Raw genomic sequence first — 18102 nt, forward strand, 5'->3', positions numbered from 1 at the left:
GCTCCTCCATTGAAGCTCCTGCGTTGGCAATGGATGCAGCGACATCTAATGGCGAAAAATGGAACAGCAAACATAAACATCACTATTGATTTCGGATTAATACAAATGTTTATTGATAACACCAAAAGGTAAACATGGTACATTAAAGTGCTTTTGTCAACTTAGTTGATTGATAGAAGATAATGCCAGTGTGCAGTTGGAAAACAAAGCAGGAAGACTTAAATACTTTCTTACATAAAATATCATTTTGCCTTCACCACTAAAATAAAATAAAAATACAAATCCAGAGTACTTGAGGGCTTTGCAAATACAATAGCGTGTACAGTAGATCTGTGGAGAAATGCCCATAAAAATATTTTTTTTTCCTATGTGTGTGACCTGTATTACCATGTACTGTATTACCAGTATTTCAACAGTATACCAACTTAGGGTGAATGGCGACTGTGGGTGGGTGTGTGTGGGGGGCGGGGGCTGTATACTGCAGTCATTTTGGTGTTTGCCTTTTTGCTTGCAAAGCTGCATTTGACTACAAGACTACAAAAATAGATGATGGTAGTTTTAAAGCCTACAAAATGTTTGGTGTCCACAAACTGACAAATGAAAGGGTCACGTTGCTAGTTTGTATAATATGCTAATAACTTCTTGATACAGGTGAAAAAGCGAGGATGGACGAGATTTTTATTTTTTATTTTTTTTTACATTTTCTTGTAAAATTCTATTTGAACAATGTGCCATGGCCCATATTAAAAAAAAACAAAAAAAAAAAAAACAGGCGTGGACTGCAATTGGTCCCGTAGCCACACTTTGGACACCCCTGTTTCAGCATCTCATCCACAGCGACATCACAGACCCAAACAAGTTCAACAAAAATAAAAGAACTAAAGATATACCGTATTTTCTGGACTATAAGTCGATCCCGAGTATAAGTCGCACAAGGCCAAAAATGCATAATTATATCCATAATTAATGTTTTGCGGGTAATTTATTTGACTACTTGACCAAAACACACATTACATCCTTTTGGAAGGCAAGTTCTAACAATAATAAAATAATAATAACAGGCTGAATAGGTGTAAGCTATGCTAACACAATGCTTATTCAGCTACACAAAAAATAAACATAAACAGAAAAGGTGTTTTTTCATTTTTTTCCAGTCGCTCTGGAGTATAAGTGGCAGGAACAGCCAACCTATGAAAAAAAAGTGTGACTTATTGTCCTGAAAATACGGTACTTTCACCTACACAAGTGAAATAACTCAACGAGACACCAAAACCGTTTTAAATAACAAAATCCACAATAATTATGATGACTTTATGACTTAATGACTTGACTTTATCCTCCTCAAGTAGAACCTTATTGCACTTCTCCAGAGACTTTACTCCAGCATCTTCCCTTTGATTCCTGTAACCTGGATCTCCACAGCTGGATGCTGCGATCCAATGGAGTTCAACCATAATTATATAATGGAAAAATATGGTAAGTAATAAGTAATAAAACCACCCAGAACATTGAAGGAAGCATTTTTTTTGCATTTTTCATAATAATTTCCTCTGACAAAGGTACTTCAGAATGGATTAGTCAACTTTGGAAGCTGTACACGACTCCCAGGACCGCCACAGACTCAACACCGACAAGGCAGAAGGGATTTCCGATATTAAAGCCAAAACCGCACAGCTTACGGAAAATCTTCCTCTTCCTCCCTCAGCTCCTTACATCTCCGGCTCGCTCTTGTAGGTGACCGGATCGAGAGGTATGGCGGTCTGCAGGATGTCAAACTCCATCTGGTTGTTGTCCATGTCCAGAACGCACATGACGTTGTGACTCCCAGACGTCATGGTGGACGTGTCCTTCAACATATTGTGGAAGTCCACAGAAGTCCGTCTCTCCTCGACTCTCTCCTTCCCGGCCAGCTGAGAGGAGTCAAAGATGTCCTCCTCCTCCTCCCCGCAGCTCAGCGCTACCTCGTTCTCGTAGCAGAAGGTGCTGACGGAGCGAGGGATCAGGCTTTTCGAGGACACGCACGGCGAAGCGGGGGAAACCACGCAGGAGTTCCGCCCCGCCGCCTCGTCCAGCTCTTTGGCGCTGAGTTCGGGCGTTGACGGCACCTCGTACGTCTTGTGGAAGCGGGCGTAGTCCACCTTGTAGCAGTTGCGGTCCTCATAAATGACGGGCTCGAACCTGTGGCCCCAGAAGATCTCCCTGGAAAGATAGGAGCTCCGGAATTGCGTGGTCATAGCCGTGGCCTCCACCATCCCTTCCAGGATGACAACAATCTCAAATTCATCGGTCTCCAGGTCGGCTCGGCTTAAAGCGTACAAGGGGCTGTCTTTGTCGATCTCGTGGACGATGACCAGCGGGGACACCAGGAACAACCGGTCCGTGCCCTCGTCGTAGCCCACGTTGAGGTCCATCTGCTCCAAGGGGATGAATTCACCTTCCACCGTCACGTAGGAACGGATGAGCTGCGCCCGCACGTGAGCTTCCACGATGTGGCTCCTCCGCAGGTTCCCCACCCTCCACATCAGGCACAGTTTGCCGTCGCGGAGCGAAACCACCGCATTCTTGGAGAACACCAGGGTCTGGTTCCTCTTCTTCGGTCGCGCCATCTTGGCCATTATGGTGCCGATCATGAACGAGTCGATGATGCAGCCCACGATGGATTGAGCCACGACGGTGATGACGGCCACGGGACACTCCTCGGTCACGCAGCGCCAGCCGTAACCGATGGTGGTTTGGGTCTCCATGGAGAACAGGAGGGCACCGACAAAGCCCTGCACGTGGAGGATGCAGGGCATCCGTTTGGTCTGGTGTCCGGAGGGGGGTGCATACAGCCCCCCTGCTGCTAGTCCGCCGTTCTTCACCAGGACGGGCTCCTGGAAGTCCCCATGTGACAGAGACACGCCGTAGAAGATGATGGCGAAGAAAAGCCAGGAGATGATGAAGCTGGTGCAGAACATGAAGAGCAGGTATCTCCAGCGGATGTCCACGCAGGTGGTAAAAATGTCTGCCAGGTAGCGCCGCCTCTTCTCCTCCATGTTGGTGAAGACCACGTTACATTGTCCGTTTTTCTTCACAAAGCGGCTCCGGACCTGGCTGGAGCCCCTCGTCAGAACCCTCCCGTTGGAGTTGGTCATACCTCCTCGTCCCCTCGTGCCGGGCGCAGCAGCGGAGGCGCCCGACCTCCTCCTCCTCTTCCTGTTCTCTGGTTCTGTGGCGCAGTGTAAGGGGACGATGGAGGACCTGCGACCGTTGTGGAGATCCAAGCTGCAGATCTTCAGGCGCTCCTCCTCCGGTAAGTTGTTTGAGACGATGCTGTACCTGGAAGCAAAACGAGGATCAAGGCATCGGGATTGTTCAGCTCGTCAGTTCATGCTAGGCACTGGAATATGACTAGATAGGACAGCTCTAGTCTAGACTTGATGACACCAAGATGACACCTAGTCTAGGGGACAATGCTGTCCTTGGTTTCAGGCGTCCATGATCATCCTCACATCTGGAGGTCATCCTGCATCCTCAGACCAAGGCTGTCCTATCTAGTAACATTGGTGCACTTTGTATTATTATTTTGCCGTCCTGGCAAAAAGAATAAATAAATAATTCTAACTCCCCAGGGGGGGGTTATGCCGGAGCCTATCCCAGCCGACTTCAGGCGAGAGGCGGGGAACACCGTCATCGAGCATTCCGATTTCTCCAAACCAGTTTAAGTGGATTACCATTTGGGAAGGTGAGTTGAGTTTATCTGGATGAGAAGGACAGCTGTCATGGCAGATTAGCAGATTATTATTCTGAGTCAGTGACTCAGCCCATTTTGAGCTGGACCAGTATATCATATACAATAAATATTGTATGTATATATAATATACCATAAATAGTAACTATGCTGGATTTTGGGATTTTTGTGGGAACACTTAGGGAATGCCCTTTTCCGTGTCAGGCAGGCGTGGATGAGTTTGGGAATTTTGGGACTCGGACCTTTCGGTGTAGCGATGAAGCGTCCGTATGGTGCTAAGTAGTGTTATTCATCCATGAATCAGGAAGTGCCATATCTTCCAAGGAATGAGCCCACTTTGGTGGTCCTAAGAAGTCTGTGTAGGCCGGTACAGGATGGCCTTGGCCTTTGTCAGGATCTCAGGATCTGCTTGCTGCAAATATCCTTGAGCTGAACCTGACCCCCCTGGCCCCGCCCCCCATGGCTGAGGTGCCAGAGATGCCATTTGTCGGTGTCAACCCGTTTGTACTTTGTATCGATAGTCCCACCCTCACCTGTTGGACTTACTTGTTCCCATGGCAACAGTAATCCCTCATTTGAGGCTAGGGTGGGAGGCCAGACTCCGATCGCTGCCAAATCAGAATCAGGCGTCCACCTTGAGGGCAATATTTGGTCCTTTGAGAGCAACACTGCAAGGAAACACAAGGAAATGTTTGTGGTTTGTCCCGTTTGTGGTACTCGATTCCGACTAAACACGCTTGGGTCACCAGGAAGAATCACATCAGTCAAGATGTTTTAATTTCCTCATTAATCCTAATCTGATTTTGCACACGTTGTTTCGGTGCGCTAAAAAAATGTGGACTTGGACTTAATCCTGATTTGATTGTGTCATGTCTTACGACCAGCTGAGACGGGATTATCTCGTCACAGGGAGCGCTGCCCCCTCAAACAGATTGTGGAATTCTACCGTCTTCTTTAAACGGGACAGAAATCCCATAATGAAATCATCCATCATATGCTGGAGTAGTCCTTATTCATAAAGCAAAACATTTCATAGTTAGCATCTCTGAGGGGGTTCTCCCATTTTTTCCCACATTCCAAAAATATGCATGTTCGCATAATTAGGGACTCTTAAATTGATCATAGGTATGAATAGGGTGCTGGAGCCTATCCCAGCTGTTTTAGGTTCGAGAGGCGGGGTCCACTCTGGGGGTCCCATAACTATGGACAATTTGGAGTCGCTAATGAACCTAGCATGTTTTTGGAATGTGGCAGGAAACCGGAGTACCCGGGAAAAAAACCCACGCATGCACGGGGAGAACATGCAAACTCCACACAGAGATGGCCGTGGTTGGAATCGAACTCGGGTCTCCCAGCTGTGTGGCCTGTGTGATAACCACTCGTCCACAGTGCAGTAATTTTGATTATAATCTTTATAATGACTATAATATTATAATTGTAATGGTGGCATGGCTCATATAGTCAAATATTATTTGTGTTTGTTTTATACTGAGCTTATGAAAAAAGGCCTGTTATGACACATGACAGTCATTTGCCAATTTGTATATATGTTGTCTGAATCACAGGCCACCTCATTAGGCACACCTACACGCTCCAATGAGTCCAACTGGTACGAGTGCTCTTGTTGTTGCAGTGAGTGGCAACACACACACACACACACACATCACACACACACACCTACACCTCTCAGCTACAACCACAATAATAAACATATTGTTTCATCATTATGATTTTCAGCTTTAAGCGGCTATATTCATTCAGGCGTGGCAGTGCAAAAATAAGCCATTTGATAAGAATTATTTCAAAATACTCCAAAAAAAAATGATGTAATGGTTGAGAACGGGATGTCATTTTAGGAGAATTATGTTGTGATTTTATGAGGAGAAATAATGTGATTTTATCAGCATAAAGTTGAAATATTTAAGAAAAAATGTTAATCTTAGGAAGTTGTAATATTAAGAAAAGAAAAATGGGTTAGGTCAAAAATATAGAATAAAGTTGGAATAGTTGGGAAATTCCAAAAACAGAATAAAGTCAAAATATTAAGAGAAAAAAAGTCGGAAAAAAATGAAACTAATGAAATAAAATAATGTTATTTTAGAGGCATGTAGTTGAAATATTTGAAAAAAATATATATTTGTTTAATATTTCATTAAAAAAATAAAATAATATAAAAATTAATTAAAATAATATGTATGTATATATATTTTCTAAATTAAGAGAAACAAACAAAACATTTTTTTTGAATATTTGGTTGGGGAAAAAGCTATAATATTATGAGAATAAAATCTAAATATTATTGGAATAAAGTCATAATTTTCCCAAATTGTAAAATAATTGTGTCCCTCGCTGTTAAACCTTATGACACGCCCGTATTAATTAGTATTAATTAATGGGGTACTCACCCTTGTGTGCTTTTCTCTGTTTCAATTTCAGTTCCTTGTGACTCAGAACTTCACTTCTGAAAATCCCTCCGCCGGCGTCGGCAGCAGCATTCCGCCATGTTTCTAGACCTCTGCGGTGTGTGAGCTCGCCTTCCCTTCTTTCTCTGTTTTACTTTCATTTAGTGCTTTGCTCCTCATCACTCTTTCATCGTTCCTTCCTTTTAATCCTTCATTGTCCTCCTTTGCCGATAATGTAATCCCGGCCCGTGTTTGTGTGCTCTCCTGTGCGCATGCAGCCCAGGCTGAAACTGCTGTGTCAATATCCGCCTTGTGTGCGGCATGGGATGGGAATGGGGGGGGGATGTGAACTCCGAGAAAAGGAGCGTGTGTAGGTGTTGAAAATGACCTGATTCATGTGAATAGAATCAGGCTCTTGCTGCTACAGGTGGGTGACGGGCCAAATATGAGAGCGCTTTATTTTTTTATTTTTTTCAACATGTGCATTAGAAAAATGTTTTTTTTTTTCTTCCCTTTTTTTGAAGTTTTCAAGCGGTGCGGCGTGAGTTTTTCTGCGGCTTTTGTGCCGCTTTGGGCTCCCACTCACATTCGTGATTAGTCCACAATGGATGTCATGAAGGGGCCACATAATAGCACTTTGGCGTGAACATCATTAGCGGACTGTGAAGAGGTGATGTAATGGTTACACACAATACAGCACATGGGGGGGGGGTGAAAATAACATTACGGGTGCTCTTACACGTGCAAATGTAATCAACATGCAATACGTTATTTAGTGTAGTAATACTAGTGGCTGGTTTAACTCTATCAGGGTTTTTCAAAAATATACTAATAAATCATGCATGCCAGTTTGGGGTTGAATATGGCTTATTGTTAGTCAAAACATACATACAGTTTGCTTAAATGTGTATTTCTTTGCCATAATTAATCATTTTCAAGCATAAAAATGGCGAAATGTGGTCAAATCCAAATATAAGGCATTCAGAAGACTGATTCAATATGTAGTATTCGACTACACGTGTCAGTAATGTTGATGTTCAGCGAGACACACAAGCACCAGACCTGATCGCCGAAACAACAAGCTTTTATTGCGGGTTTGAATGATCTCAAACAGGCACAATAATCCATTTATACCAAAAGACAGGCTTATTTTCTCTTATTATGTCTACTATATTGGATAATTAAAATGTAAAGGTGACTATAGGGGTGTTATTTCAGGTCTGGAGCGTTCTAATAATGTTGGAAAGTAAATGATTTTTCTGTGCTTTAACTGCAAAAATATTTGATACTACTTTGTGAAAATACTGTTTGGGTATCAGATGCGTATCGCTAATACCAACCTGAATTTGACTCAGATCGGAAAGAAAATCAACAAAGTGGCACATCACTTGTTTTTTTGTCTTTTTAGTCAGAATGTATATAATAATTTATATAATTATGTACATTTAGACTAAGACTAAGATATGTGTTATTAGTTATTTGCATCAATATTTCACCTTCTCTTTACATAAAAAACATACAAAAAGAAACATATGGGGATTGCAAATGGTACACGGGCCACACTTTGGCCACCCCTGGTATCACCCAAAGCCCTTCTCAGTCTTCCCTCTTCCATTCCGTGTAGATTAGAATATTTGTCCTTTTTTACAAAACGCCTCCTCTGAGTGGAGATGGAGGTGGAAATCTGCCTCTTTGCCAAATTCTAAGAGGCGGAAGAAGAAGAAGGGGGGGGGGGTGGCAGGAGATGCAGGCCGCAAATAGCATCAACAGCGTGGTGAACAGTAAATAAACACGGCGATACAACACAACATGAATAGCCGTTTACATGACACTCGTACATCATATGAAGAATAGGAGCAGGATGGCGGGGGGGACACCCACCAGGTCTGGGTGTATATTAATAGAAGTTAATCAGGTCTGGGTGTCAGATTAATTCCCATAACCTTTAGCTTAGTCTTTGGGTCAGCTCGGTCCACACAAAGTCCTGTACAGTCAGTACATATGTGTATTTATTTTTTAGATCAATGAACCACATTAGCATGGCTAACATTTTACACTATGGTACACAAGATGACCTCCCGATGGAGCTGGAGGAGGGGGCCGGGGACCCCGGGGGGAGGCTGGGTTTCCCCATCCAGACTGCTGCAAAAACGAAAGACAGTTGAGTGGAACCATAAATGAATAAACTGTAAATTCAATAAGTCAAATGATAGTTGAGAAAACTATATAAAACTTTACCGGCTTTCTTCTCGATTGATATAACAGAACATCATCAGTACACAACAAAGTTCCTGTGTTGAGATGTACCTTCAAAATAAAACTACAACTCACTTTAAACAGAGCTGAAATGAACCACGCGGCCTTTTACGTTGACATCCGAACCGGAAACGCTATGTTTGCTAGCACGTGATAACACTCGATCGCGTGGCTGTGTTGTTGGCGCTGTCAGCCACGTCACCTCTTTTTTGACAACTTTCTTTTTAAAAAAAAAAACATTTAACTGCGCTTTGTGAGTACCCGTTTATTTTTTTAACATTTTAATGCAGTCAAGTTGTCTCCGTAGCATCCATTTTTCAATCATTCCCCCCCCCCACGTCAGCACTGCCGAAGAAGAAAGTGAAGAAGTGCGTTTCCTGCTCTTGTCGCCTCCATTAATTTAATTAACCGTGTCACCCATTGACCCGTCCAAGCGTCTGCTTTGAACGGAAACACAAACAACATGAACGCGTTTCGTCTGGGGGGCGACATGTCGCATCTGGTGGCTCTGCTCATCCTGCTATCAAAGATATGGAGGTCCAAGTCCTGTGCAGGTAGGCTTTCACTTGTGTTTGGACTTTGTTAGTTGTTAATAGTTGTTAAGATGGGTGACAGCCACAAAGTTTTGGACCCTAAGAAAAAATAGTTTATTTAACAAAAGGTGTCCAACATGTGGAAAAAGGCGAAAAACAAAAGACAAGTCCAACTGAGGAAACCTTGGACCGAGGTCGGCATCAGGAAGTGAGCCCTCTAAGAAGTTTGGATTGGCTCAAAATGCTCAGTTTCAGACAGCCTTGTAAAATCTTTCTTTTGTGATGTCACAGAGGGTGTTCTTCCTTATATGGGCGTGTAAGGAAGCCCGTCCTTCTGTGACATCACAAATGTACAGTGTGCCAAGACCCTCTGAAACCGAGCGTTTTGAACCATCCCAAACTTCTTAAAGGGCTCATTTCCAAATACTTAAAAGCTCATTATCTGAACTTTTAACTCCATTTATAGGTCAGAAAAGTGGAAAAAGCATCATTTAATTTTTTTAATTACACTAATTGTGTTGAAATACTTGAAATGTTAAATCCCACACTAATTTAAATGACGTTGTGCTAAAATGTGAGTGTCCCTATACTGTCATATCTAAAACTATATTATGCTAACTCTATTGTTACATGTCACTTGACTCATGAAACGTCACTAAAAGCATTTTTAATGCGACAGGACGTAGGAGTGGAAGCTGCAATGGTTGAATAACTCATGAATGAACGTCAACACGTCAACTTTGAATACAAAACTTGGCTCTTAAAAGAAAATGTCTGCTTCCACTTGACCTTGAAACAATTGTTTATTTTTTTTTGTAGGCATTTCCGGAAAGTCTCAGCTGCTGTTTGCACTTGTCTTCACCACCAGATATCTGGACTTATTCATCGTATTTATTTCTTATTACAACACAATCATGAAGGTAAGACACTAATATTTGCATTTTCCTGATTTCGGAGTTCGGTAGTATTTCAAATTGGGTGGGGCGCTTAAACATTTTGTCATCATATAAGAAGCTATCATATTTATTTATGTCTTAAACTACTTTTAATTGATGTTTCCATCAACTAAAAGCAAGCCCGACTCCAGAATTCTTCCATATTTGGGGGTTTGTATCTGACCCTAAAATAAACCCAATCTAGTCATGTTCCATGCGTCTTGGACAAACGTATGTTTCTTTTATGTTTTATGTATGTATTAATAAAACATGAGCTGTCTGTAACTTCCACCCTTTTGCTCAGGTGGTGTTTTTGGGTCTGTCATACGCCACCGTGTACCTGATCTACATTCGCTTCAGGAACTCTTACGACTCTGAGAACGACTCCTTCCGTGTGGACTTCCTGTTGGTGCCCGTCACCGCTCTGACCTTTTTGGAGAGTTATGAAATCACCCCAACGGAGGTAAACCGGCTTCAACGTTTAATCTATAGTCCAATCAGTGTAGATGGAGATATAGATGTAGTAAAAAAAAAGTGGATTTACTTACTGAAAGTACAAAATATACTAGAAAGACGAGTGAAGATGATTGTTTTTTGGCAAGATCGGAAGTGACGCTGCGATCAAAAACCGCCCTTTAGCCGCCTAGTTCACGCTTCAGGCCAAGCCAGATAGGAATTAGCACTGCATTAGCGGTCAGCAACATGGCATATCAGCAGAAGAAACGTACACTGACTTCCTGCCACCGTGCCACGGTCCAAACTTGTGGTTTTTGACATTTTATTGTGTGGGGCATTGGTCTTATGAAGTTTGCCGACAAAGGAACATGTTTACTTCCTTGTCCTTGGGCGTTCCAGCAAAGGCCTCCAACACAACGAGCGGGAATTACATAAACAAAATAAACAAGAGGAGGAGGAGCATGCATCAGAGAACGCATTGTTGTGATGCAGAAGGTCCGGGTAGCACGGTTCAGATCTTCACATCTGTTCAGAAGAAGCCACACATCTAACATATATACGTGTTATTTTACACGGCAAATAAAAAAATAAAATATGTGCACTTTGTCCTCCCCAGGTCCTTTGGACCTTCTCCATTTTCCTGGAGGCGGTGGCCATCATGCCGCAGCTCTTCATGATCACCAAGACGGGCAAGGCCGAGTCCATCACCACCCACTACTTGTTCTTCCTCGGCTTATACCGAGCCCTCTACATCGGGAACTGGGTGTGGCGCTACTACACGGAGTACACCTTGGACAAGGTGGCTGTGGTGTCTGGCGTGGTGCAGACCATTTTCTACTGTGACTTCTTCTACCTTTACGTAACAAACGGTGAGCTTCTGGAAGGGTCACAGTCGGGCCAATAAAAAAAAAAAGTATTTTGTATGAGACAATGTGTCTCTCTGTCTCTCTGCAGTGCTGCAAGGAAACGAGAAGATGAGCCTGCCGATACCCGTCTAGCAGCCGACAACTCCCACGTTTATTTGGCCTTACCCCGGGAGGTACATTACATTTAATCCGCCAAATGTAATTTCCTGTTGGTTGCTACGTCATATATTAATAATCATAATAATGCGCTGTTTTAACAACTTGAAGGCTTTCTTCCATGAACCAATATTGTACGTTTGCACTCTGGAATCTGCCACAAAGTGCCTCCTTCGGTGGTGGTGGTTCGTTTTATCGCGGTTAATTGGTTCCAGACCCGACGGTGACAAGGCAATTCCCGGGAAAGAGGATTCAAAATTTATAAATTTAATATTTTTATACTTGGAGCATAGATAGATAGATAGACTTTATTGTCATTGCACAATAACACAGCAGTGAAATTGCCAACGAAATGTCGTTGCCTGGCTCCTGTATAATAATAAATAATAATATGGAGAATAAATATATGACATCAAATATGAACAATGTACAGCGTAAACAGTAATTTGTACAAATAATTTAGAATAAATAATAATTATTTAAAGTCATATATTAATAGATCATAATAAAAAACTTATTATAATTATTAGAGCTCTACAGACATGAAATAACACCCCTACAGTCACCTATACACTCCTATTATTCTTTCCTACACCACATTGCCCAACTCTTATGCACAGGCTACGGTCACCGCTTTAGCATAGCATTCTAAGGAGCTAACTAGTTAGCTTCCAATTTATTTATTCTTAACCTACGAAAGGGTTTTTAAAAGGATTAGGGAAGAACAACATGACCTCTTCCACTCGGAGTGGGAAACTAACACTACATGCAGTGTTAAGGTAATGTAAGGTAATGTCTCATCTATGTATATACTACATATGAAATGTTTTTATGTATTTTTTTTTTACTAATAGGTCGTAGTAAACCGGGAAACAACAATAATTTTTAAATATTTGCCAAAGCGATGTTGGAACTGAAACGTAGCGAAAGTCTGTTATTGCTTTTGTATATTTACTTTTTCCTTTTGGGTGTAAAAGGGATAAATATTTTTCCATGAGCAGAAATAAAGCCAAAAATGAAAAATCTACTTCCATCAAGTCGCTGTATCGGGAACAGAAAAAGTTTTTTTCCATTTTAATAGCATACCAGTGATATGAGTGCATCAGCTGGATTCCACTAAAGAAATCCCTCGTTTATCACGGTTAATTGGTTCCAGACCCGTGAATTTATATTCCTTATTTAGAAATGGAATGTTCTCGTAATTAAATGTTTCTGAACTTTATTACAGCCCTCGAGACATTAAAAGAACACTCCTCGTCACCTTTATACTCTAGACATCGTAGACATTGTAAACGTAAATCGTTAACGTGTTCCCGCGGCGTGGACGGAGGCCAAGGTTCAGGATTATTGTTCCTGTTGTGACATAATCCGAAAATGTAATTAAAAAAAAAAAATTCTTCCGGAGGTAAAATCTGGTTCTTGTGTTTCACCAAACATTACAGTCACATCACTGACACCTATTGACCAGCGTAGAGTATTACATATTACCTAGTCCTTGAATGAGTCTTCAGAATGCCTTATAGTTGACTTCATTTAGCCATGTTCATGCATGGAATGTTATTATGTGGGCTGTCAAATATTAATTATGTTAAAATTCTTAGAATCGATTATGCATCACGGCTAGCCACATCTGGCGTCCGCAGACGGGCGCGGTAAAATGGATGACTAAAATAGCAATAGCATTGTACGAGCTTTTCTCTTCACTTCTGTGGATGTAGACTTCTCATCCTAACCACTCGGCAATCCGGCGTCTCCTAGTGTAGGAATGTTTTCCGGTGTTTGTAGAGCACCTTACTTCCTTCTCTCACAGCTCCTCCCACCGCTTTTGCCGCCGAGCTGATGGAGAAAGGCGAGGTGACGAGAGCCGCCGCCGCCTTCTCCACCACCTTCACCTTCTTGACGGCTTTCCCTTTTCCCTTGTCCGTGCCAGTGATCCCCGCCCCTTCCGCTGCCCCCTTTCCCAGCGCCGTCACCAGCTCGCACCAGAAGAGCCTCTCCGCTCTCCTCCTGGCGTCCTCCTCCTCCATCCTCGTTAACTCCCCCTCGTGGCGCTCCTTCTCATGCTCCATGTGGAACCACCTGTGTGCCCCACCTTCTAAGATCCTCTCTTGAGCATCTCTGATGGCATCCACGGCCTCCTGGAGCATGTCGCCGCTATAGCAACCGCCTCCGTTGTCTGCCACGATCTTGTCTATCTTCATCAGGAGATGTTCCACCTGTGGCGAGCTCGCTGTGGTCGTGCTGTTGTCCAAAACGTGAAATCCTCCACGGCAGCTGCCGAGGTACGCCGACAGCTCGTCATTCTCGGCCAGACAGTCTTCCACACGTTTGCCTCGTAGCTGATCTCCCCAAGTGAACAGCACCATCGTGAACGTCGCGGCTCCGGGTCCGAATGTTGCCTTGATCCACTCCAGACCGTCCTTCTCCTCCTGGGTGAACCTGCCAGGCTGCAGCGTCACCAGGATTACATGGGGGCCCGGCGGGGACAGGGCGACGCATCGCCCCACCTCTGTTACCACCTCCTGGGCGGACAGGTGCGTGTGGAAGAACCCTGGAGTGTCAATCACTGAGACGCGCCTTCCGGACACTGTCCCGGTCTGCTCCACGCACCGTGTGGTGACCGAGCAGGGGGAGACCTCCACTCTGAAGGCCGACCTACCCAGGATGGTGTTGCCTGAGGAGCTTCTCCCTGATCCCGTCCTTCCGACCATGACGATCCTCAGCTCGGCTTCTGAAGTGGGAAGAGATGCATTGGAAAAACACGGTAAAAGGCGCATGTTCAAACATTATGAATATAAAATACTACCAAGAAACATGGTACTAGATGACCACAACGTATTATATGTAAGTTATTAAGCACTGCCACTACAAAATATCAATACTTATGATGTAGGTGAAACGTTTACACATGAAACCAAATGGCAAGTCTAAAGAGTGAGTTGTGGGAAACACTGCCCCCTAGCGTTCAGGTTTACAACTGAAAGTCAGGAGCTCTCAGCTATCTTTATTTAACATGGTTGAAGGTTTTTCCCTGGTAAAGGAGTAGTCGCGTTACACAAGTTGAAGTATCACATTATTTTGTGCATATTTTAAGATCGTTTTCCGTACAATGATGGAATATGCCGCTCTAAACCGTCTAGAGACATAGACGATTCATGGATACTGTACCTTGTGGTGACGCAGCATTTTCGGATGACGACATGGTGACAGTGGCAGACATACTGCTTCCTGGATCATCCGTCATATTGACTAAAATGTTCTTTAAAATGAGGACGTCCTTCACTGTGCAGCGGTTATATGTGAAATGTGGTTTGCCTGCAGTGACTTACTAAGGCCACAAGGTGGGAGTATACAAATACCGTACAGCTTATATTGGGTTTATTGTTGTTGTTTATGAAATTAATATGAGTTCATAAAGTGGAAAATGGAAGAAAATTATATCGAGCTGGTCGTCTTATGCTATTATTATATTTCCCAATTGTTTGGCAAGACTTTAACATTTTTTTCAGGTTTTGTGAATTTACAATTGTTGGTCTTGGTTTCCGTTTTATTCTGGTGTTCGGATTTCTGTTTCCGTTTTCCGGTAAAGGTAGAGCCACCTGAGCCAGCTCTTTCTACTGTTTAATTTGTAGCATCCAGAACGACGGCGTCTGAGTATTTTCAGTATTTCCTAATGTATTAATTTTTTTAAATTATTTTTATTATTTTTTATTCTTCTCTATTCGTCTTTGCAGTGTACCATTAGCTCCCCGTTGCTAGCTTGTTGCCGCGTGTCTCAGGTAAGCTTTTTTCATTTATTAGCTTTGTAAACGGTTATTGCAATTACCCAATTAGTGATAAATGAATCTAAATACTTTTTATAACATTAATAGAGCCATCTAGACATGAAACAACGCCCATATACTCACCTTTACATCCTTATTAGCAAATATTGTCATCAGGGGAGCAGGACAGATGGCGGACAGGAAGTGGCGTTGGAGGTTCAGATTTGGGTTTTAGCTGTAGCCACAATGTACTTGTGGAGTCCTGGTGGTCCTATTTTTGTTCTTACATTGATTTATTTTTTTTGTTTTTTGGATATTTTTACTTTTATTAAACATTTGCTTCTTCCAGAGACTTCCACGTCTACCTCTGCTATTGAGGCTCAACCACTAACCAACCGTAATAACAATATGAAAATGAATCCGTGAAGTACAATATATGTATCATAGCACAAGTTTTATTGACTACAAACCCATTTGAATTCATAGTTTCTACATTGGAGTCGTTATGAGCTGTCCTGCAGCTGAACCATCAGGATCAGGATGAGCTGTTAAGTGATCTGTCCCACTCGGCCTGGTTCCTCACTGGAAGACACTGTCCCCCGTTGGGAACCTGCGGAGATGCATCCTTCGGAGCGTGTTCCATCTTGGAGTGTGAAGCAGACATGTCTTGTTCTACTGGAACTCTAATGTCCGTGTCTTTGTCGTTGTAGTTTGTCTGGATGGTGCTGCCAGTTCCATGCACCAAGTGTGTTTGCTCCGAGTCAAAGAAGCTGTCCTTTTCCCCGATACCAAGTCCAAAGCTTTGGAGCATATCCATCACCGACGGTGCTGAAGGATCACTGGGGGTCTCCTCTTCAATAAGACTGAGTGTGGGCAAAATATGCACCAACTCTGCCATCTCCATTGGCCGGATGACCTCGGTGATGCTCGAGGGGAAGTCCTGCGGCCCGCTATCAGACTCCGGTGCAGCCAACGCTGGGAAGCCCGCTTCCAACTGTGCAACAGCAGCAGGTTCGAGTCCAGACTCTATTAATAAAGTGCTCGCACATCCTAGTTCTGATTGTGCAATGCTTGTCAAATCCATAGTTGATTGGGTGCTGATGTCTACAGGGTACCCGCCCTTTGCAACGCCTTCCATTAATACCAGTGTGGCTTCCTCGGCAACGGCTACGCTTCCTGCTGGAGAGGACACCTCCGCTGTGACGACGTTAGCCGGAGGCATTCCAACTGAGCTGTCTGAAAATGAAGAAATATGAATGAAGCTTGGGGCGTCCACCCGAGACTCTAAATTGTCCACAGGTCCGCCACCAGTGACCCTGATCAGAGTGACGGTATTTACCTGTGGTGGTCCTCAGCGACTGCAGTCGATGGGGCCATGTCAGTCTGGCTGTCAAACTTTCTTCCTCTTCCTCCCCCTCGGGGCGGGGCGGCGGGTCTCCACCCATCACCAAGCCCAGAGGCACTGCCCCCACCCACTGCCTGGACCTAACGCACTGCAGACAGTCCATAATCCAGCGGGCATCCCTCCACACCACATCCAGACGCTGATGGAAAAAATGCAAGTATTGGTGATGACTGAGTCAGGAACCTTTCGGGAGGGGGGGGGGTTCTCAAATGGTCTCAACCCTTATTAACTTGTGACCCATTTTTATTTGTCTTTTTTTTTTACAGCCTGGCATGCCATACCCGACATGAGTGGAAAAAAATTCTCCTCCCTCCTGTGTGGAAGTGGTAAGTTTTTTTTTTTTTTTTAAGTTTACAAGAAATAAACTAAAGGTTGACTGACTGGTTAGCTCGCTACCCTCAGTTGCAATGTGGTGTAAACAATAATAGGAGTGTAAAGGTCGCTAGGGGTGCCATTCATGTCGACAGAAACATTTGTGTATAAATACTAGGCCCAAATACATTTAGCTATAGCATGCTGTACTTAAAGACCAAATCTTACATGAGAAAGATCAGTGACACGGTTCAGACGCTCGCGGGCCGCTTGCACTTCCTTTGCGTCCAGCGCCTCCCGCAGAGCCTGCTGGGCCAGGTGAGTATCCAGCTCCTGCCTCACCCAGGCCTGGCAGTACAGGGACAGGAAGTCCCGTTCGTACGTCCAGAGGTGAACTAAACGTGATGACAGTTGAAAGGAAATTGAAACGACCACAATAGAGGAGCCTCAGAAGTCATTAGCAGACTTAGGATCAAGGAGAAGTTAAGAGAAGTTAAAAGGAGGATTCATTTTATATTCAAATGAAGGTCAGAAGAAAAAGTGAGCTTTTGTGCTAATTGCACCATATTTCATCACTTTTCATTTGTTATATTTTAGGACTCGAAGATGCTGCATGGACTAAAGAGAGACAACGGCTACTTTCAAACCCACCCAGCTCGAAGATCTGCAGGGGCATGGTGAGGCCAGGCTCCTTGGTTCCTACCAGAGGCCAGTAGCTGGAGCTGAAGTCTTCACTGGGAGGAAGCAGCAGCAGCATGGACACTTTCTCTCCCAACTGCAGAAGCTCCCTGGTATACACCCCGTACTGATAGGCCTGTCAGGGAGACGTCACGGGACGGCTTATTAGGAATAGTCGTCATGACAACATTCATCAGTTCATGATTGACCAGCTGCTGCCTTTAGTAGAGCCCTCTAGACATGAACTAACACCCCTATATTCACCTTTATTATTATTATATTATTTATTTATATAACTTATATTAATATATTATAATATATTAATATTATTATAATATTATATATTATAATTATTGTAAAATTATTATATTTATTTATTATTAATTTATTATTTAAACTGTAGTAGACATAAGATAATTTACTTTTTACCTTTATTAGAGTATTTAATTTACCTTTACTAGAGCCCTCTAGACATTAACTAACACCCCTATATTTACCTTTATTATTATATTATTTATTTATATTACTTATAATAAAATTATTAATATTATATTATAATATATATTATAATTATTGTAAAATTAAATTATTTATTATTAATAATTTATT

At 43.0% G+C, this 18102-nt stretch overlaps 5 protein-coding genes across 17 annotated transcripts in view; 2 read left to right on the plus strand and 3 right to left on the minus strand.

The window, feature by feature from the left end:
- kcnj4 (potassium inwardly rectifying channel subfamily J member 4) lies at positions 1-6436 on the minus strand. 2 transcript variants are annotated; one of them, XM_058049901.1, is made up of 3 exons: positions 6136-6436; positions 4264-4398; positions 1-3318 (listed from the first exon to the last, which is right to left on the minus strand). In XM_058049901.1, the coding sequence occupies exons 2-3, from the start codon at positions 4284-4286 to the stop codon at positions 1710-1712; spliced, it is 1632 nt and encodes a 543-aa protein (XP_057905884.1). In that variant the 5' UTR covers positions 4287-4398; positions 6136-6436; the 3' UTR covers positions 1-1709. The 2 variants fall into 2 exon arrangements, with proteins under 2 accessions (XP_057905884.1, XP_057905883.1); XM_058049900.1 differs by having other exon boundaries at positions 3-3318; positions 4277-4398.
- On the plus strand, positions 755-16650 carry LOC131103556 (ER lumen protein-retaining receptor 3-like). Of its 8 annotated transcripts, XM_058049917.1 has the most exons (10): positions 755-1476; positions 1560-3011; positions 3079-3292; positions 3612-3724; positions 5296-5362; positions 6167-6250; positions 9741-9841; positions 10161-10319; positions 10929-11181; positions 11267-13254. In XM_058049917.1, exons 6-10 carry the CDS (start codon positions 6232-6234, stop codon positions 11308-11310), a joined length of 576 nt encoding a protein of 191 aa, XP_057905900.1. In that variant the 5' UTR covers positions 755-1476; positions 1560-3011; positions 3079-3292; positions 3612-3724; positions 5296-5362; positions 6167-6231; the 3' UTR covers positions 11311-13254. The 8 variants fall into 8 exon arrangements, 5 of the variants coding, with proteins under 5 accessions (XP_057905900.1, XP_057905899.1, XP_057905901.1 ...); XM_058049916.1 differs by having other exon boundaries at positions 1560-3292; XM_058049918.1 differs by lacking the exon at positions 5296-5362 and having other exon boundaries at positions 1560-3292.
- LOC131103555 (GTPase IMAP family member 7-like) lies at positions 11586-15392 on the minus strand. Of its 3 annotated transcripts, none has more exons than XM_058049913.1 (2): positions 15243-15392; positions 11586-14062 (listed from the first exon to the last, which is right to left on the minus strand). In XM_058049913.1, exon 2 carries the CDS (start codon positions 14043-14045, stop codon positions 13089-13091), a length of 957 nt encoding a protein of 318 aa, XP_057905896.1. In that variant the 5' UTR covers positions 14046-14062; positions 15243-15392; the 3' UTR covers positions 11586-13088. The 3 variants fall into 3 exon arrangements, with proteins under 3 accessions (XP_057905896.1, XP_057905895.1, XP_057905894.1); XM_058049912.1 differs by having other exon boundaries at positions 11586-14065; XM_058049911.1 differs by lacking the exon at positions 15243-15392 and adding an exon at positions 14503-14726 and having other exon boundaries at positions 11586-14065.
- Positions 15527-18102, minus strand: part of LOC131103551 (ankyrin repeat and fibronectin type-III domain-containing protein 1-like) — a 15901-nt gene continuing 13325 nt past the window's right edge. The window contains exons 16-19 of the mRNA XM_058049896.1: positions 17467-17629; positions 17044-17210; positions 16438-16642; positions 15527-16334 (exon numbers count right to left, since the gene is read on the minus strand). Of these exons, the coding sequence (XP_057905879.1) occupies positions 15634-16334; positions 16438-16642; positions 17044-17210; positions 17467-17629 (1236 nt within the window). The 3' untranslated portion in view covers positions 15527-15633. The remainder of the gene's footprint in view (positions 16335-16437; positions 16643-17043; positions 17211-17466; positions 17630-18102) is intronic.
- The window catches only part of LOC131103552 (meiosis inhibitor protein 1-like), a 38115-nt gene continuing 36782 nt past the window's right edge, over positions 16770-18102 (plus strand). For all 3 annotated transcript variants that reach the window (XR_009119623.1, XM_058049898.1, XM_058049899.1), the window contains exons 1-2: positions 16770-16829; positions 17413-17606. The gene's annotated coding sequence lies outside the window, so the exon portion shown is untranslated. The remainder of the gene's footprint in view (positions 16830-17412; positions 17607-18102) is intronic.

The sequence above is a fragment of the Doryrhamphus excisus genome, chromosome 15 (genome assembly GCF_030265055.1).
Source record: "Doryrhamphus excisus isolate RoL2022-K1 chromosome 15, RoL_Dexc_1.0, whole genome shotgun sequence".
NCBI lineage: Eukaryota > Metazoa > Chordata > Actinopteri > Syngnathiformes > Syngnathidae > Doryrhamphus > Doryrhamphus excisus.

Bases quoted from the DNA above. Each gene is read 5' to 3' on its own strand.
- kcnj4 (XM_058049900.1), bottom strand. From the start codon at position 4,305: ATGAGGGATTACTGTTGCCATGGGAACAA. The intron at 3,319-4,276 runs GTAAGTCCAACA...TTTTGCTTCCAG, and splicing joins TACTGTTGCCATGGGAACAA to GTACAGCATCGTCTCAAACA.
- LOC131103556 (XM_058049914.1), top strand. From the start codon at position 8,852: ATGAACGCGTTTCGTCTGGGGGGCGACATGTCGCATCTGGTGGCTCTG. The intron at 8,943-9,740 runs GTAGGCTTTCAC...TTTTTTTTGTAG, and splicing joins GAGGTCCAAGTCCTGTGCAG to GCATTTCCGGAAAGTCTCAG. The intron at 11,182-11,266 runs GTGAGCTTCTGG...GTCTCTCTGCAG, and splicing joins CTACCTTTACGTAACAAACG to TGCTGCAAGGAAACGAGAAG.
- LOC131103555 (XM_058049911.1), bottom strand. From the start codon at position 14,578: ATGACGGATGATCCAGGAAGCAGTATGTCTGCCACTGTCACCATGTCG. The intron at 14,066-14,502 runs GTACAGTATCCA...TTCCCACTTCAG, and splicing joins AAATGCTGCGTCACCACAAG to AAGCCGAGCTGAGGATCGTC.